We start from the raw sequence: 17,787 nt of genomic DNA, 5'->3' as shown, positions 1-17,787 counted from the left end.
GTTTGGCTGAAAACACTTCCTGCTGGAGCTTCTGGCATTGCAGATCTTTTAAGGCTTGCAGCTCTCCCATGTTCTTGAACAGGATGAGATACTGCTGGGCAACCTCAGTGCTGCATTCATGGAGGCTTTTGCCAGTGCAGAGAGCTAACCCCAGGTGTTAGATACTCTGAAGGACAAAGGTCGGCTCTCCACTGTCCACAAAGTAAAATTTATGTATATGCAATATTTTCTTGCTGCATCATGCTGGCCTTTTTTGGATATGACAGCTACTTGTCTCATACTGGGTATCAAGGAGAGGGCACTGTGTTCTCCTCAGAGTCACTGGGTATAACCACTTGGCCACTGCAGAGGTAGGAGTAGGAGTTCAAAGTCTTGCTATCCACTAGCTGCTGGGATCACTTCTCTGCTGGAGACTGGTGCCATGCACCAGAGCCGTACTGAGGGATCATGCGACATATCACACAGCTCATCCATGGGATAGGCATGGCTGTGCTATTAACATTTCAACTGCTCCAGGCACATCTGTAAGAGTATATCTGCCATATATTTTCTTTAGTTGAACCATTTTTGTTTTCTGACCGTATGCATTTTTGCTTGTCTTTGTGTGGGTTAATCTTAGAGTATGGACAACGACTGCTTTGGAGAAAGCTGTAGGGCTCTAACTCATTACTGGCTGCTGTGTCTCAGGTTGCTTTCAAGTGAACGGGAAACACAGAGTCTCACTCATTGCTATTATTTGTTATTTTTTCCTGTTCAGATGCAGATGGATAACTGGGCATCTAACACGCACGTTCAGAAGCCATGAATTCCAGAAAATTGCTCTCAGAAACACGGAGAACATTTCCTGCTACAAAAGTACACTGCCAGCAGCCCTCGCGGGTCCTCATTGTGGACGTCACATCACCTTCCTGGACCAACACTTGTTCTGTACTCTCTGAAGCTCTGGAAAACACACTCTGTTTGGCATGCAGTCTGACAGGCCCCTGCCGTGTTCCCCTGCTGAGCCTCTACGTGGTGCAGAGCCAGCAGGAGTGTCTGCTTCCCTTCACGGTATGTGTGAAATTATGTCTCTTGGGGTCTAACAAACATGAATGCAATACATGGTTGCAGTTCAGTAAAGAAAGTTACTATTTACTACAAATTTATATCTAAAAATTAGCCATTTTCAAAGAGCATAGTTTCATAGACTTCATGGAAGAGGTGAATTTTATGAAAGAATTATGTTTAAAAGGAGGAGTGTCACATTTTTGATCTGTGAAGTTGTCATGTGCATAAATTAGGCTTTGTACTGTTCCCTTCTAAAACATCTGTTGTACCTCTCCCTTTCATGTGCTACTTTCTGTACATGTCTGCTTCTCCATGAAAATTTTCAAACACAACTCTACAGCTGCAATAATTTGGATGGTGAAATGGTCTGTATAACCTGTTGATTACACAAATATCACCACTTTGGGAGGGGTTCCAGACGTTTCAGGAGAAAGGATCAGAATTCAAAATATTTTTTGCCAAATTTGAGAAATATCCTGAAATAATAGAATCATTTAGATTGGAAAAGACTCAAGATCATTGAGTCCAACCATAAACCTAACACTGCCAGCTCCACCACTAAACCATGTCCCTAAGCACCACATCTACATGTCTTTTAAATATATAGATCTAAGTCAGTAAGCACAAGTATTTCACTCATCTAGGGATATGCAGCAGAATAAACAGAGATGGAGAATGACTCTACAACAAAAAATTTGGGATTACAAAGCGTCATAAAGTTCACAAGACTCTATGAAGTCATACTATTCTAAACAGTCATACTGAGCACTCTCATTTATGCAATGTATTGTAAACACACAGTATTAACCCTTCCACTTTATTCAGCAATGGTGAAAACATTCTGAAATACTTTGCCAAGTTTTCACATCTCAGGGAAGGTAGAGTGCAACTGGGAAAAAAAAAATCATAGCAAATGTGATCTGCAAGAAGACTGTGGCTAATGGTGGTGTTTGTTTTGTAGAATAGGTTATAGACAATGTGACAAGGATAACTAAGGGGATACCAAAGAAACATTTTCTGGAGATGTTGCGAAATCATTCTGATTAGGGGCTTTAAGAACAGACACTTGTCTTGCTCCCTAGGATGAATTTACATCCTGGCATGTCACTGCAGGATGGACTAGGTAATCTGTTTCACAACTGGTTCCAGGCCTGTTTTCTGTGATTTTGCATTATGTCCCAAGTTAATTTGTGTTTGGGGCTAAACACCTGCTTTTGTATTTGCTAGGTATGTCCTGACACTGATCCAACATGCACTTGCTGACAGCAACCTCAGGTCTCATTTGGTGATCACAGCTCACCAGAGCACAACTGCACTTTGACACAATCCCTCTACTTGCCCCATCATATGAATCTTCTGCTCATGGCAGGCTGTCTTTTTTATTTAAACAACAATTCCTCATTTTGATAATCACAGTTTTTAAAGACAGAGGAACCCTCAGATCATTGGTTTGCCTTCCTTCATATTACAGGCTATTGTATTTCACTAAAGCACCCATATATCATTAAAGCACTTCCTCCAGAAAGACATCTAGCTTTCATCTAAAGATTATACAAGATGGAGAATCAAGTACTTCTGCTGATAATTTCTTCCAGTGGTTAATCACTGTCATTGTGAAAGTTGCACCTGGTTTCTAATTTGCATTTATTGGCTTTAGCTTCCAGGGATTTGTTAATATATTTCCTCTTTTGGCTAGATTGAACATGCTTGGTTTTTATACTTTCTTCCTCTAAACATAATCAGGTCCCTTCTCAATCTTCTGGTTGGTAAAAGAAAGAGAACAAAGTATAAGCCTAACTGCAAGGCATTTTTACAGGCCCTTAATAACTTCCAAGCCCTTCTATATATTAACTCTTCTCGTTTTTTTGATGCTACGTTACAATACTGGACTCAGCAATGCTGTACAGAGAGCTGAAAAATACCCCTCCTCCTGTTTGCATGACTGGTAATCACATCAACTCTTTTGCCATAACATTGTGTTTCTCTGGGGCTTGTCCAAGACAGCAAAGTTCACACTCAAGACTTGAGCCAGCAGTGCGTACCCAGTTGATAGGCACAACTCTAGTGTGAGCCCCCACTGCCTTCTCCCCAGCTTCGCTCGGGTGTCCTGCCTAGTGAGCCAGCTCTTTATTTCAGACATCTGCTGTTGTACTGAAGGCTGTTTTTCAGAACTGTTCTTTCTCTATTAGGTAAAGCACAGCAAGCTGACTATCTTCCTTAATGGACCTAACTTCACTAATAATGATATCTGGTCCTCTGCAGCTTCTCGAATCAGGAGCGGTTTTACATCTCTATCTCATAAATATCTATTCTGTTTCAGCCTTCAGAAAGGGCAGGGGAGCCCTGCTATTTCTGAAGTACTCCTGAATTTGCCCCTTCATCTCAACAGGGCATGCTGTTTATCACATTGACTTTCTGATCTAGCTAGAGAACAACTTGATACTTCTCAGTGAGGAACCAAGACAGAGCTATATTAAAGGTTGCTTATTACACAAATCACACAAAGTCAGGAAAGCCCCGGAGCTGAAAACAGAGAGCGGGAGAGTACATGGGGAAGTGTCCTTTTTGGTTACCCTTTTCTCAGTCTTTCCTGGGCACTTGTGTATGGACTCTGTTCCTACTGGTCTCCCCTGTTGACCTAACTCTAATGAGTCCAAAGAGCTTCCCTGGAAAGGACAGGGGGATGGTAAAGAAAAGGAAACCAGGAAGAAAGTAAATAACCTTTCTTTGGTTATTTGGTGGAGGACAACAGATGGTGACAAGAGGGGAAGTGAGCATTAAAGCGTCAAAAAATGTTAACGTGAGACTGAGTGAGGACTCTGGAGCAGAGCAGCTCCAGCTGATGGGGCCTGTTCCTACTAGTTTTCCCTTGGGATGGGAGCCATCCCCCACAACTCCCAGAGTCCCTCTGACAAAAAGGGCTGAAAAAGAAACAAGGGAGAAAGACGTAACTACAGGGACTAGCAAATGAGGAAAGTGAAGTGGGTGAGGGTACAACACACAGAAGAAGCCAGACAGGGCAGTGAGCACAGAGCCTGCCCGGCTCGTGGCCAGCTTTGATCTCTCGTTTTGGTAGCTTTTCTCTGGAAGCAACGTAGTGTTGCAGATTAAAATGTTTTGCTGGACGCACAGTGTGAAGTTAGGAATTCGTGCAGTTGTGTAATGAAGGGGCAGGGTCACGTGAAGAGACATGTCAAGGCCTATGGCACTGGGCTCGGTGTCCGTGCCTGGAAGAGAGGTGTAGTCAGAAATAGTTAAACACCACAATTTGTGCTTAAAAGCTTAACTTATGTCCCAAGCACATTCCAGAGTTGAAACCGCAGCTTACGCAGACTCGCCTAAGTTAACATGTAAAGTAGCTGTGCCTATACAAGAGAAAATGCAACTCTGATGGTGCCAGTTCCACAGGACAGGTGCTTAACTGGCCTTCAGGCTGCCCTGCAGCCCATGCTGAGCCCTGTTCTGTCCCAGTTAGGAGCAGTACTTGATCTGAGGCAGCTGGTTTATGTCTGTGTGCGCTGCAGCTGCCTCCTGGGATTGCAGGGCAGGCATCTGAGCTGCGGGGAATTTTGCTGTGGTGCTTTGAAGAGGCCACTGGCTGCATCTGCTTGGTGTGTTTGTTGAAGATTGCCAACCTCACAGCAGAACTGACGTAATGGGCCAGACACTTGTCACGCTGTAGAGTACAAAGTGTGGTGTCTTTCCTTAAGACTGCTCTCTTTACCAGCCTGAGGCAAGGTTTGAGCCATCCCAGCTTTCTTCCCCACCCTATTTGCAGAACCATTGGAGCTTTTTGTGAACACATGCCTGAGCCCCCCGGTTCATAACTTAGTCACACTGAAAGACCATGCTGTAAACCATGGCTGCTCAGGAGTGGTTCAGTGAGTCAGAGCTCGAAGCACCTGAAGCAAATGAGTCATATGTTCATCTGTTGCCTCTCCTGTGAGGAAGGTGACCTCTGGCAGCAGTGTCTTATATTGCTTCAAACAGATTTGGTAGAGCTCACTAATAAACTGGCAAATTCTGGCTGTAGGAGAGCTTATCTGCTGGGTATGTCTCAACTCCCTTGAATTCTTGTTGAAGCTCAGGGGAGCCGACATCTGTGTGAACACTAGCTGAGATGCTCCAGACACCTTTGGATCCTGGGTGCTCCCTAGCATTGTCATGTCTAAGCTAAAGAAAGGTCATGGCTGGGTAAGAGATTCCAGGTAGCCTCAACTAATACTGCATGGAGAAAGAGCATGAGAGGGGTCTACCATGATCCTGGCCAGCCTGGTTCATATTCACACTGCCTTCTGTGGATCTAGGTGACCACTACAAAGCGATACCAAGCTCAAGGAGGTGCTGAGCAACATACAGGATATAAGGGTTCAGCAGCCCCGGACTGCAGGCAGTCTGAATCACCATAGCAGGCAGTGAGAATATGGCCCAATATCCTCCAACCCATGAGACTGACACAAAGCATCACCGTGGAGCACAGTGGATTAGTAATCTGTGCATTTATAATGTTCATCTTGCCTTAATGAGTCAGACCAGCTGTCCTCGAGGCAGCCATTGCACAGTGGTAGCTGTTGCCTGAAGGAATAAAACACTTTCACAAGCGACAGCTATAGAATGATTTTTCCTTTCTAACACTTGCTCTGGTAGCTCATCTTTGAAGCAGGAGCATCCACAAACCTTCCATCAGCATTTGCTTTTTTGATAATCATTAACATGGTGAATGTCCTAAAAGAGCAGTATAAGAGCGTAAGAAATGCCCTCCTGAGTCAGACCAAGAGGCCATCAGCCCACCCTCAAAAGGAAAGGCTATTTGGGGGAGTGCCCCAGCCCAGTCACTGCCTGCAGTTCATTCTCCTCACACTCCCCTCATTCCACGGCTGCCGTATGAAGAATGACAGAGGATACATTTGGGGCTGTTCCTCTTGGTATCTGCTTCTGGTCCTGTTCCCCATGAGTTTGTAGAACCCCTTTTTGAACCTGTTGCCACAGCCTGACTCCAAACCCTCCTGAATGCAGGTTCCAGAGGTGCACAGCCCAACGAGCAAAGGAGCACGGACAGCAGGGGTGACTATGGCCTGGGGATATCACACTGCCTCAGTGCTCCTATTTATGACTCAAGTTCTGCCTCTGTGTTATGCAGGGCCAGAGGAGAAGGGCATGCCCAACCACTACATCTCGACTAGCAGCAGGCAACAGGTAGAGAGCTGAAAACTCGAGGAGTGATCGCACGTGGTGTTAGTAGCATAACAATCAGCTGGTTTTGATTCTTATCACTGTTCACTGCTTTATGGCTTGGCTCCTGCCCCCAGTCTTATCTCAGTGCTGTGAATTCAAAAGCCTTCTTCCACATTATGGAAATATATTTCATATTATAAGTTTGACATTTCCAGCCTGCAGTTTCATTGAACACTGTTTTGCAGCAAGTGAGAGAAAACTTTGCACGGATTCGAGCCTGCATTTCGGAGCTCCGTTCGCTACCCAGAGAAGGTTGTTTCCCGCTGGGGGGACATGGAGTGGTACAAGCTGTGCAGGATGGATTGCAACAGTTCAAACAATACAGCAGACACACAGCAGCAGGAGGCTCAACAAACAGTTCTGTTGAGGTAAGAAAATGTTGGGAAGGTAGTGGGAGCCATCCACCAGACTTGCCACTTGTTAGCACATTAATATGATAGTCTATGTGGTATCTAAGGTCCACAGAAGGGAGAGAGTAATTAAGAAAATAAGCCCTCCAAAAAAAACCTCATGTGGCAATCTCTGAATGCTCACAGAAACAAGACAGAACCGTGCCTGCTGTTCTCTTGATGCACTAGTACTTTATCCCTGCTCCTTACACTTTACAAGGCCATCAATAAGGTGCAGCTGCTAATGCATTAAGAGCACTGTCCCTCTCACTTCCCACTTCATAAATCATGCTTTATAAAGACACCTCTCTCACGTCCCACCTACACTCACATAGCTTAGGAAATTTCATAAAAGCCTAAAAGCGAGTTCTACAGCTAAATAAGCATTCCTGCATCATGGGAGGTACTTCTGTTCACCCCAGCTCTAGGCTGTGTGTTATTCTGTATCCCATGCCACAGCAGCTCCCAAACTTACTTCTAAGGAAGAAGGCCCTGAGAAGGGGGAGTAAAGTGTTTTGAAACATCACATGCAAACACTTCCTTTCTGCTCAGGCTTTGTGAAATTTTGGGCCTGGCTATTGATGATTTGCCTGGAGAAAGTAGAAAGAGCAGGGACTTTAGCTAAATAAGTCTTGTCGGACAGGTTAGTGACATGAGTTGGCATGGTAGGACAGCCTGGTGTTTGTCTGGGATTTCAGTACACATACCTACTGGTGTCTCGTTTCCCAGGATTCTCAGTGGGAATGAACATGCACACAGGTCTGTCCAGTGCTTCTGGAGCCAATCGCACAGGTGTGTGGTCACTGTTTAGCTTGAGCAGTGGCTCTGACGTGACCCTATGTACTGTGAACATGCCAGAAAATTTTAGGTATTCAGCGATCTAGCTGTCTCCGAGATCCAATGTCCAGAAATCCTGCATGAATATATCAAGTTCTCAAATCCATCCAGGCAGATTCCTGTAGGAAAGGGGACATATCTAGGGAAAACTATATGTACAGCACTCCTGGGACAGGATCTAATGGATTTTGGTGCATGCTAGTGGCTGTATTCTCAGCTGGTTGCCTATACTTGCATAAGTTGGAGGGAAGCTAACACCACATGAGAGCATGTGCAAACGGAGAAAGCAGAGCAAGGTTCACAGGAAGAAGTATTTTAAAAGTAGTATCAACTGATGTGAAAGGACAGGCAGTTATCAAGAGGGGAAGGACTCAGATAGAAGTGGCATTCTCTTCTGAACATAAGGAAACATCAGCTCCAAACCATCTTTCATTTCAGACTTCACAGGCTCAGAGTCCACCTGGTTTTGGAACTTTGTCAGTCCTAAAAATTAATCTAGACTCCCAAAAGTGAAATTTCTCCAGTCCTTCTACTTTATTTAGATCCTTAAACCCTTCCAGAGTCATGCTGTGATTAGGCAGGCTCCCCTAGCTGTAATTAAGACTCACTTCTAGTGTCTATCCAGGAAGCCTTTCTCCTAATTTACTGCTCCTCTGTGTTTTCTTAGGGCCTTGAGGTATTTTTCCTGACCATTTCAAATGTGATTTGTGCTTTAACTTCAAAGCTGGGGGTTGGAACAAACAGAGTACACTTTTGAGACAAGACCTTATTTGGCACAACAAAATCCAGGACATCTTCTAGTGCAGCTGAAGTAATGAAATAGCTACATTCAAAATTAAGTTATACATGAATATAGGGAGTTTATACTCCACTAAGCGATCTTTGTTCCTCTAGATTATGCAAATATATTATATTTTTCATTGCAAGGGGATGTAAGACACCTGCTGCAGTGATAGGCTGTGGTATTATATACTTATTTGAAAGTCTTGACCACCATTTTTACAATCTACTTCCATTTTCTCATAGGAACGGTGTACATAGATGCAACACTAATTCCTCCTTTTCTGACAGTTTACCAACCTGTATTTGCTCTTGTACACTAGCTGGAACAGCAGTCTGACCAACATTTGTGCGATTAATTCCAGTATACCCAAAACAGAGAATGATGTAGTAGATTTTAGTATTTAAAACAACAAAAAAACCCACGCAGCACAACAGCAAACCCACAACACTCAAACAACAAGCAAACAAAAACCCACTCTCAAACATGCATGGATTCTAACTTGAGGAATTTCTTGGGGAGGACAAGAACTCCATAACCCAGGAGATGTGGCCATTCTTCAGAAACTTCATGCAGTAAACTGTACTTAAATTGCTGCACAGAGCATCTCTGCCAGAAAATATCTCATACAGTATTAGAGAACCCTTGCAGAGGGTCAGCTGAACAGGTAGGAGGAGCTCCTTGCCATCCTTGTAAACGAGAAGCCTCTCACTGACAGCTGAACACATAATCCCCTTCCCTTCACCACATTCAGAACAACGCCCGCACTGGAGACTTTGAATTTTCCCGGTTTCTGTACAACAGCAAATACCACAGACATCAGTCACACTTGCCAGCCCTAGTCTTCCCTCTCAGTTGCTCCATGCTAACTATATTTCATTCCCCGTTTCCACTGCCTTGCTTCCCTTTGAGCTGTTCGTGACAGGCATCAAATGTTTCTTCCAAGAATGCATGCCTTATAAAGCAAGGGGAAAGAAAGGTTAAATTAATACCTTTTCTGTGGCTTCATTAGTGGATACAATTTATAGTGATCCTATTTCGTTTGAAAAATATCCAAAATAAAACTAGAGAGATAATTCAAAGAACATAGAGATCCGAGACCACGATGGCTGATATTTATAGTACCAGAGCACTGCTGGCCATTTGCTTGTGCAAATCAGTTGTACTCTCTAGGCAAATGTGCATTCCCCTAACAGCTAAACCACAAAGAGGCAAGAATATTCCTAGCTGACTAGTAAGCACAGGAGGCAGGCTTTGTTACAACTTGCAATCATTTGAAACCCAAATATTTGTTAAAAGTATTGAAAAATGCTTACTCTTTTGAGATCACCAGCATCACCAAAGCTAAGTCTCAGCAGCAGCTGCAGGGCAGGAAACATGGCCAGTCTGCAATAGGATGAAAAGCATTTTTCAAGTCACCAGTAGCTCATTTTTTGTCAGATTAGGCAGTATAATGGCATTAAGGGATTCTATCTAGAAACTGTGGTAACAGGAAGGGAAGTCACAGCAGCTACCTCAGGTTTTGTTTGTGGTAAAATGTTTCTCCTGGTCTCTGACCAGCATGTGCTGGTGTGACTCAGGTTGTGAAAGGGGTAAATTGGAGGTGATGGGCTACAGATGCAATGCAGCCACGGTTTTGATGAATTAAAGGTGCATCAGCATAGCAAATGCTCTGTCTATAGCTCTGCAAGAGAACTGTACCTTTTAGGCAGTCCAGCTACCCCCAGGTCAAGAACAGCCCCTGTTAGCCATCTTCATGAGTTCCTAAAAGGAGCCCATAATAATTTCTTCATTCCCAGTGACTCGGAGGTGAACACAAGGGATAAATTCAGTTGGGGAGGTATATTTTGTTAGGGAAATTGGGCTTGATCTGACATCAGCAAGGCTGCCACAGCTCCATGCCCCCAGGCCCAAGTGGTTGTGAGGCTAGGCGTGTTCCCAGCAGGCAGATGCACACAGAGCACATGTATGTAACACATACACACATGCACAGTTGGTCACAGATCACAGACGCTCAGAGCACTCACACGAACACAGTCTGTGCCAGTGGCCTCAGCCTGCTCCCCTCTCTGGCTGAGCAGGATGGAAATCCACTACCAGTAGTATATATATACATATATATATATACACACACACATATATCTATCTCCATACGTACAACGTGGATCCCTCCAGCAGCTGGGCTCAGACAAGCGTCCTGACCAGCCCGCTGTTTACATGGGACCGGCTTGTGTTATCCCCTTACCTCTGTTAAGCTTTGCCAAATGCTCCCTACAGGACATGTGTTAGCAGCCTCACCTAAAATACATCTTATCCTTTATTCAGAGTTATTAACTAGTACTTTGGATCAAAGGCCAGATTTGCTGAGAAGACTCAGTACTTCACCATCACTAAATATCAGGCAGGGTCAGAACTCGAAACTTCCTCACCTAACTAGTCTGTCAGGGTAGAAGCTGGTGTCAAACGTGCCTGATGTTTCTAGAAACTGTTGCTGAATGTCAGTGATGAAGAAATTCTTTGCAGTCACTTACTTAGTATTACATCAAAACTGGGAGGTGGGAATCACACCTACTGTTGCTGTCTTAAGAAAGATCTCTAGGATAGACTATATACTTATTAAAAAAAAAAAAATCCCATTCAGCCTTCAAGTGAGAAGGCCAAGATTAGTCTACTTGAACTATAATTGATGCAGTAATGGGAAGTGGCACTGTCCCTCAGAGTCCCTCCTACACACACAGACTCACTGACCATAAGCACAAAGCATAGAATATAAGACAGTTGTGGATTGTTCCATCTTCTTCCAGCAGTGGCACAAGACCTGTTGGTGTTCCTACAGTGAACCTCTCAATCCATTTCATATTGGCTTAAATACAAGGCAGAGCTCGAAAAAATGCTTTTGAATAGATGAGATATTTTAGCGAGATTTCTCTCCTCTCTCCATAGTGGGACCTGTGCTATTCAAACAGACCACACATCATCGCCTGTCAAGAGAGGCTTAGGGTAGAGGCAGCTCTTGCACGCTCTGCTTTGTGTTTCAGATCACAATTTTGACTAGCCAGTCCAGCAAAGAAATGGTAAAGCAGCTGGAAAAGAAGTTAAAAGATGTAGACCTTGTGAGTTTGCGAAGAATACAGATCATTGAGGTTTTGAAGAGAGACTTTCTGGAGCCTGAGGATGTGGAACAGTGCATGCCAGCAGAAGAGCCCAGCAGCAATGGTGAGTATCAGACAGACAGGGTGCCCAGGGAAGTTATGGCTTCAGACAGCAGGACAACCACTAGTTCTTGCTTTGGTCTGACATATGCCACTTTCCTTTGTGCCATTTAGTGTCACTCATGTAAGTGGGAACTACTGTGCCTGCAGGAACACCAAAAAGTTTCTACCATAGCACTTCTCTGGGGCTTTATCACATTTGGGCAAAATTAGCCTATAGACTTCCTGCATTACTGCATCTCTCTTAGTATTACCTAAAATTGACTTCATGTGCCATACAGCTGTATTGAGGGATTAAAGAGAAAAATGCATAGAATTTATGCGGGTAACACACTTGACACACACATACTCATACAGCTGAACATCACCCTGGGCAACTGACTGGCTGATCAAAAGGTCCTTGGTGCAGGCAGAGGCAGCCAGAATCCTCAAAGCAGATGGTCAGGGGAGAGAGAAGCAGGCAGACAGGCAGAAGGGAGGGAAGGAGAAGCAGGCAGGCCACTTACAGTTTCAGTGATCCCACAGAAATAACCCCCTCCTCCCCCTCAAGAGCTTGTCCTTTTACAAGGTGTTTGGTTTCTAGACAGCTCTTAGCCTTTAGTCCTTTCCCCCAGACTACCTATTGCACAGTGCTAAGAGCTACTTTCCCAGCCCAAGTCAGGTACTTACCCTGTTGATTAGCTGTTTTTTTGTCACTGACGTTGTTTTTGCTTAGCTGCTGCTTCTTTTCTCTATGCTTAGGGCAGTTTTTCTTGAGCTCTTAAGGTTGATACTTCTTCAACAACCAGTAGTGGCCCACGAAGGAGCTCTCTGTAGCCCTGCTGCCTGTCTTCCAATCTACGTCTCAATTTCAAAGGCCTTGTTTTTCCCCCACCTGACATTTAAACCCCCCATCAACCAGACACACCTGGTACCAAGCTCTGGTTCACACAGCGAGTTCTCACAACGAGTTAATAACAAGCTTAAAAACCTGAGTCCTGATGCCTTGCAAAGTTAGTGTAAGACCTGTCACTAGCAATGGCAATATTGTTTTTACTGAGTGACAGGCAACGTTGGATGTTGTTGCCTTACCTGTCTCTAGCTGTTCTTCTTCTTTTCTGGTTGCACTAGCAAATTTGTGGTCAATTGGCAGAGCAGGGGCTGGGGGTGTTTGGGTGGGTCACAGGTTCCCTTTTGCCCCCTCCCTCACACACCTGGCCACATGCTTCATTAGTGAAAGAGTGAGTACACCCCAGACCCTGAATGTTATTTTTCCTGGCCATACCTCTGAAGAACTCCAGCCTCAATCTGACAGTTTTCAGCAGTAAGAATTTAAGCTATAGTAATGAGAAATTCAGAAACAGGAATTCGTGTTGGCTCCTGTTTTGAGCCGTTTTGTTTCAAAGCGAAAGGTGCTGAGCAGACTCTAAACCAGCCCGATGGTGATCAAAGCCCAACACCACAGCGGTTCAGTGGTAGAAGCCTGTACACTGCAATGCTGCTGTAACTGCAACTTTCATTTCTGTATTTCGTTTTACCCGACTTTCAAATCTGCTCAGTTATTTCAGCTCTTTCTCAAGACTGATAAAATGACTGCTAAGTAGCAGGAGCTCATGCTGGCTTTCCCCCACCTGCAGCGCAGCACTGACCAGGCACCTCTTGCTACAGACGATGACGGCTCTCCCTGCTGCCTCTGCATCCCGCTAACCTGGTAGCAGACCAAACACTGAGGTGTATAATCAAGTACTTAATATAAATGCTCTTACTACATGTCTTCTTGCCCTGAAGGGGCAGAGTCCCTCCGTGAGACGTAGCTGGTTATTCTGGACTCTGCCTGTCTGAAAACAGAGGCCTCGGGGAGAGCGCTCATCTCTGCAGGTAAAGCTGCTTGGCCAGAGAAATGGAGCGCCTGCTCTTCCTGACCAGCACCGTTACCACCAACACGGGAACAGTGAGTCCTAAGGAAGAGGATCAATGTTCTGTCACTCTGACGTGACTTTAGAATTAATTTAACATGCCAAAACCACACCAAAACTGCAATTACAAAACTGTGGAAGGAGCTGTTGCCTACAGCTCCAAGGCTGAGGTATTCTTTAAAAGCACTGCCCTTGTCCATGTGGGAAGAGGACAGTGTTTTGGGTGGCTGCAAATGCTGGCTTCTCAAGTGAGGAGGATTATTGTCAGGACTTTGCATCGAGCTGGTGCTCCTTTAAACACACGTTGATGTTTAGCAATTTACTCACGGGGCTGTGTGGCAAAGTAACATTCATCTTCTGTACGAGGGGTAGTACTTTTCCATCCCTGCTACAAAATTCCCCATTAGTTTGGCATTTCAGTTTTGTGGTCTCTGATTTCTCACAGCATCACGTATCCAGTGTCCCTTGCTTAGGGAAAAGGAGGAAATGGTTTAAAATTGTAAGAAGAGTCTCTGAGGCCGGTGCTAATATGACCACAGCAGAGGATGGTTTGCATCAGTCACAACTGGTCCTCTGAAGATGGTAGTAGCCATCCACCCACCCCATTGATGAGAAGGGCGTTGGTGTGGCCTGTGGAGCAGCTCAGCTTCTAGTAGTGTCCTTTCAAGAGGGTTGGCATCACAGTGCTGTGCTGTGATTTGCATGGAAATGGCTTCTGAAGCACTTCTGTGAAAGCACTTGAGGGGAGGTATAGTGGAAAATGCAAAAGAATGTTCTTTTCTATGGCTGAAAAATATTTGTGCTTTTTCATCTTTTTTTCCCGCAGACATTGCAGTCCTGGGAATGGACATTGATGTGCAAACCGTAGAGGACAATGTCATCAGCTTGGAGATGCTGTTTAAGACATGGCTACATGACTATGGCACGGAGAGAGAACACCTCCATCTCCTCCTTCCATCAGGAGGCCTCAGCCATGCCACTGCACCCAAGACCACCCTAAGTATTTCATTTTCTCTCCCCCTCTGCAGGGAGCTCCTAAATCCCACAGCCTTAACAATTACCCAGGCCTGTATATGGGCATGTTCCCTCACATTTAGAGACCCAAGTAAGGTCTCTGGGTGGCTTTGAAAGCTGACTGGAGTTTCTGTTGTCTCAGACTGAGGGGCCATTTGCTATATGCCTATATAATATCCTATTATACTGGAGTTAGTGTCATCAGCGTGCTGGGTTTCTCCACAAACCCCGACAGAAAAGCTGGCAGGAGATGTGTGGCCCTGAACCCTGCATGGTGCTGGGAAACGAGCTTCTGCTCCCACTACAGCCGGCCGCTCATCACCAAAGCTGGAACATGCCGCCCAGTTACCAACCAATCGTTGTTTCATTAACAGGCCAATGGTATTTCCCCCTGTGTGTAAAATGTGGACAGATTGTTGCTTTGTGTCACAGGCTTTAGCGTTGTTCTTCCCTTAATAGTTGCTGTTGCTACATTGACTGAGTGTTTCTAAGTGCTTTGAGGATGTCATGTGCTCAACACTGCCATTCCAGCAATTAAACCAATCTCCTCCTAGTGTGCCTGAAGTGCGATTTGCAGGAGAGACTGCTCGACCCGGCTCTGGTTTCTGGGACAGCGGATGGCACGGTGAGAGCAGCAGATGTGAATTCACCCTGCCAGATGGCAGCCTGGCCAGCTACAGTGCTGTATAAACTCCGGGTTGTAAAGTAAGTGTAAAGTGTCGTAGAGTCTTCTTGCAGGTCTCACGGTGGCTGTGCTTCACTAACACGAGCTGTATATTTGCAGGGCTCTGAAGTCTGAAGGGGTCTGTGAGTCTGTACTGTACGGACTGCCCTTCATCATCAAGCCCACAAGCTGCTGGCAGCTAGACTGGGATGAACTGGAGACAAACCAACACAGCTTCCACGCGCTATGTCATAGTCTTCTGGTGAGTGCCTGAAAATTGCAGTCTCCTGGGGAGGGATTGACATAGACAGGAACAGTTAGTGCACATCTAGTAAGATCTGTCCAGCCTGCACCAGAAAACATGTTCCAAAAGCTGCTGCTTCATCTCCTGGGCCAGAGTTGGGCTTGTAAATACTTCCAGCCAACGCATCCACTGGAAACATGCTGCAGCACCTCAAACCTTAGAGAAGACACTCCAGCCTATCAGAAATCCAGTGTTTGGAGGTACGAAGTGCAAAAGTCAGTGTTGGAGTTAGACATGCATCTTTGTGGAAATAATTAACCAAGGCTTCCATTACTGACAAATCATAAAGCAAAATTGGGTGTTTTCCAAGAATTTTGTCTTGCATTCAATTAAAAAACCCACAAACACCACACTATCCTCAACCATAATGCAAAATAGTGTTCTTATTCCGATGTGTGTGAATGTCTCTGCTCCTGAAGCCAGCAGCCCCTACAGTGAACGTGCTGAGGAAGCGGCTGTTGCCCATTGCTCACATCGGTTTTGGCTTTTGCCATTTAGAAAAGGAAGTGGATGCTTTTGGCCAAACGTGAGCAGAACACTAGTCCCAGCTGGAACATCACAGTGCATTCCTACTACGTCATTGTCCCCTCCGACTCTGCCACTCTACTCATCAAAGCAGTCGCCACCAGAGAGCTCTTGCTGCCGTCGACCTTCCCAGCCCTCCTTGACGAACATCCTGAGGGAGTGCATGGCCCTATAGAGGTAAGGGCAGCCCTGCACAAGTGTCTGTGGAAAGGATCCCAGCTGTACAAGCAGGGACCAGAGTAACGATCAGCCTTTATGCACAGGACATGCAGCTGCTGCTGCAGATGTATCTCCCTCATTGCTGGGGAACATGGATCTCCTCAGACTGCAGAGAGAGGCGCTTTAGGCATAAGATAAATTGATACATAAAGTGTCTCTTTCTTGCAACAGATTCAGGCTTCTGCATTTCGTATTGTGCATCCATATGAACTTCTCCTGAGTTGTCTGCCTCTGCTTCAGGTGATGCCAGGAGGGGCAGAGCCCTCACTATAGGTCTTAGCAGATGAGTAGAGGAGGAAACAGCTGTGAAAATGTCTAGTGACAGCTGGAATATGATGGAGCACTCCAAAACTTCTTCCCAGCAGCCAATATGTCCTACAGCTTTCTTCACGGACAGCAAACGCCCGTCCTTCGGAGCAATGTTGCATGTCTGTTGTGGGGAGGGGGAAGAGGCCTTATGAAGCAGGGAGCTGAGGGTGACAGTGCCCACACAGGGTGCTCCAGCTTGTTGGCTGATTCTGGGCACAGAGGGGGATAGGACTGCATCCTGCAAGGGAAGGCTTAAATCCATTAAGACCTGGCTGCAGATGCCTCTTGTTCTATGCACAGCCAAGAGTGGTCCTTGTGGGGAGCAGCACAGCCAAAGATCCCTTCTCCCGTCACTGCAGGGTGGCACAGAGTGTCTGTAACACTCATCCCTGCAAAAAAACCCTCAACACTAAAAATGACAAAAAAAAACCTAAGCAAACCCCCCAGCCTCTCCCTGTCACATCTCATAGCCACTGGATTATTTCTTCTGTCTAAGCAGAGTGCCCTGAACAGCTTAGAAGTCGAAGTCGCTTATAACCCCCTGCACCTCAAAAGCAACCTCTACAAGTACCTGAAGAGTACGCTGTACAAACCTCTGCAGAGGCAGCAGGCCCAGCCCAGGGAGCAGCGACCAGAGCGGCACCAACCCAAGCAGGTATGCCTCTTGCCTTTGACTAGCCTAGACGGTCCGCTCTGCCCTTCTGGCCTGCTCCCTGCAGAAGGGCAGAGGGCAGCTCCCCGAGATCCTCATGGTACAGGGAAGGCAGCGTGTGCCAGGGGCTGGCAGAACAGAGGGACAGGCGTAGCATAAGCTCATGCAAGTGAGGAGAGGGATGCTGAAGAGCTGGCACATGCAGACACAAGCGGACAGTGCGCTGTGGGACAAGCCAGCGCCTCCTTCCACGAGGTGCATTCACATTTTGTCCCTGTATTGCAGCACCAGAGCAGAGCCAAAGCCACGGTGGCACCCCTTCTGATGGCACCTTCTCCTGTCCAAGTGTTCAGACCAGCAGCGGTGAGGAGAGACTCCGGTGAGCGCTCCCTGCTCCCCAAAGAGTACGACGAGTTCCTGCAGTGAGCCCAGGGCACCGCTGCAGCTCACTGCGGTCGCAGCGCGGCGTCTTGCTCGGCTCCGAGCCTCCCGCGCCGGGCCGGAAGCGGTCAGGCATGACACTAAGCTCGGCCTTGCTCAGACAGGCACTTCCCAGCGTTTGTTCCTCCTTGTTGTTTTACGGTTTTGTTAGTCACCAAGTCGGTCTGCAGGAAGCCTGCTGCTCTGGGCCCTCTGTCCAGAGATTCAGCTATCCCCCACTACACCCCGCATTTCCCATTCTTGTCAGCACACATCACCAACAC

At 46.0% G+C, this 17,787-nt stretch overlaps 1 protein-coding gene across 1 annotated transcript; it reads left to right on the top strand.

The window, feature by feature from the left end:
* The first annotated feature begins 798 nt into the window (after positions 1-798).
* M1AP (meiosis 1 associated protein) lies at positions 799-17,509 on the top strand. Its single transcript, XM_068403980.1, has 9 exons — positions 799-1,050; positions 6,468-6,650; positions 11,328-11,505; positions 14,223-14,396; positions 14,965-15,115; positions 15,195-15,336; positions 15,877-16,080; positions 16,931-17,086; positions 17,369-17,509. The coding sequence occupies exons 1-9, from the start codon at positions 802-804 to the stop codon at positions 17,507-17,509; spliced, it is 1,578 nt and encodes a 525-aa protein (XP_068260081.1). The 5' UTR covers positions 799-801.
* Positions 17,510-17,787: the final 278 nt, after the last annotated feature.

This window comes from Nyctibius grandis, chromosome 6 (genome assembly GCF_013368605.1).
Source record: "Nyctibius grandis isolate bNycGra1 chromosome 6, bNycGra1.pri, whole genome shotgun sequence".
NCBI lineage: Eukaryota > Metazoa > Chordata > Aves > Nyctibiiformes > Nyctibiidae > Nyctibius > Nyctibius grandis.
This window is presented reverse-complemented; position numbering and strand designations above follow the sequence as displayed.

What these genes read in the sequence shown, in the direction of transcription:
- M1AP (XM_068403980.1), top strand. Translation starts at nt 802, where the DNA reads ATGAATTCCAGAAAATTGCTCTCAGAAACACGGAGAACATTTCCTGCT. An exon ending in AGTGTCTGCTTCCCTTCACG is followed by an intron (nt 1,051 to 6,467) that starts GTATGTGTGAAA and finishes ACTGTTTTGCAG; the next exon opens with CAAGTGAGAGAAAACTTTGC. An exon ending in GAGTGCATGGCCCTATAGAG is followed by an intron (nt 16,081 to 16,930) that starts GTAAGGGCAGCC and finishes CTGTCTAAGCAG; the next exon opens with AGTGCCCTGAACAGCTTAGA.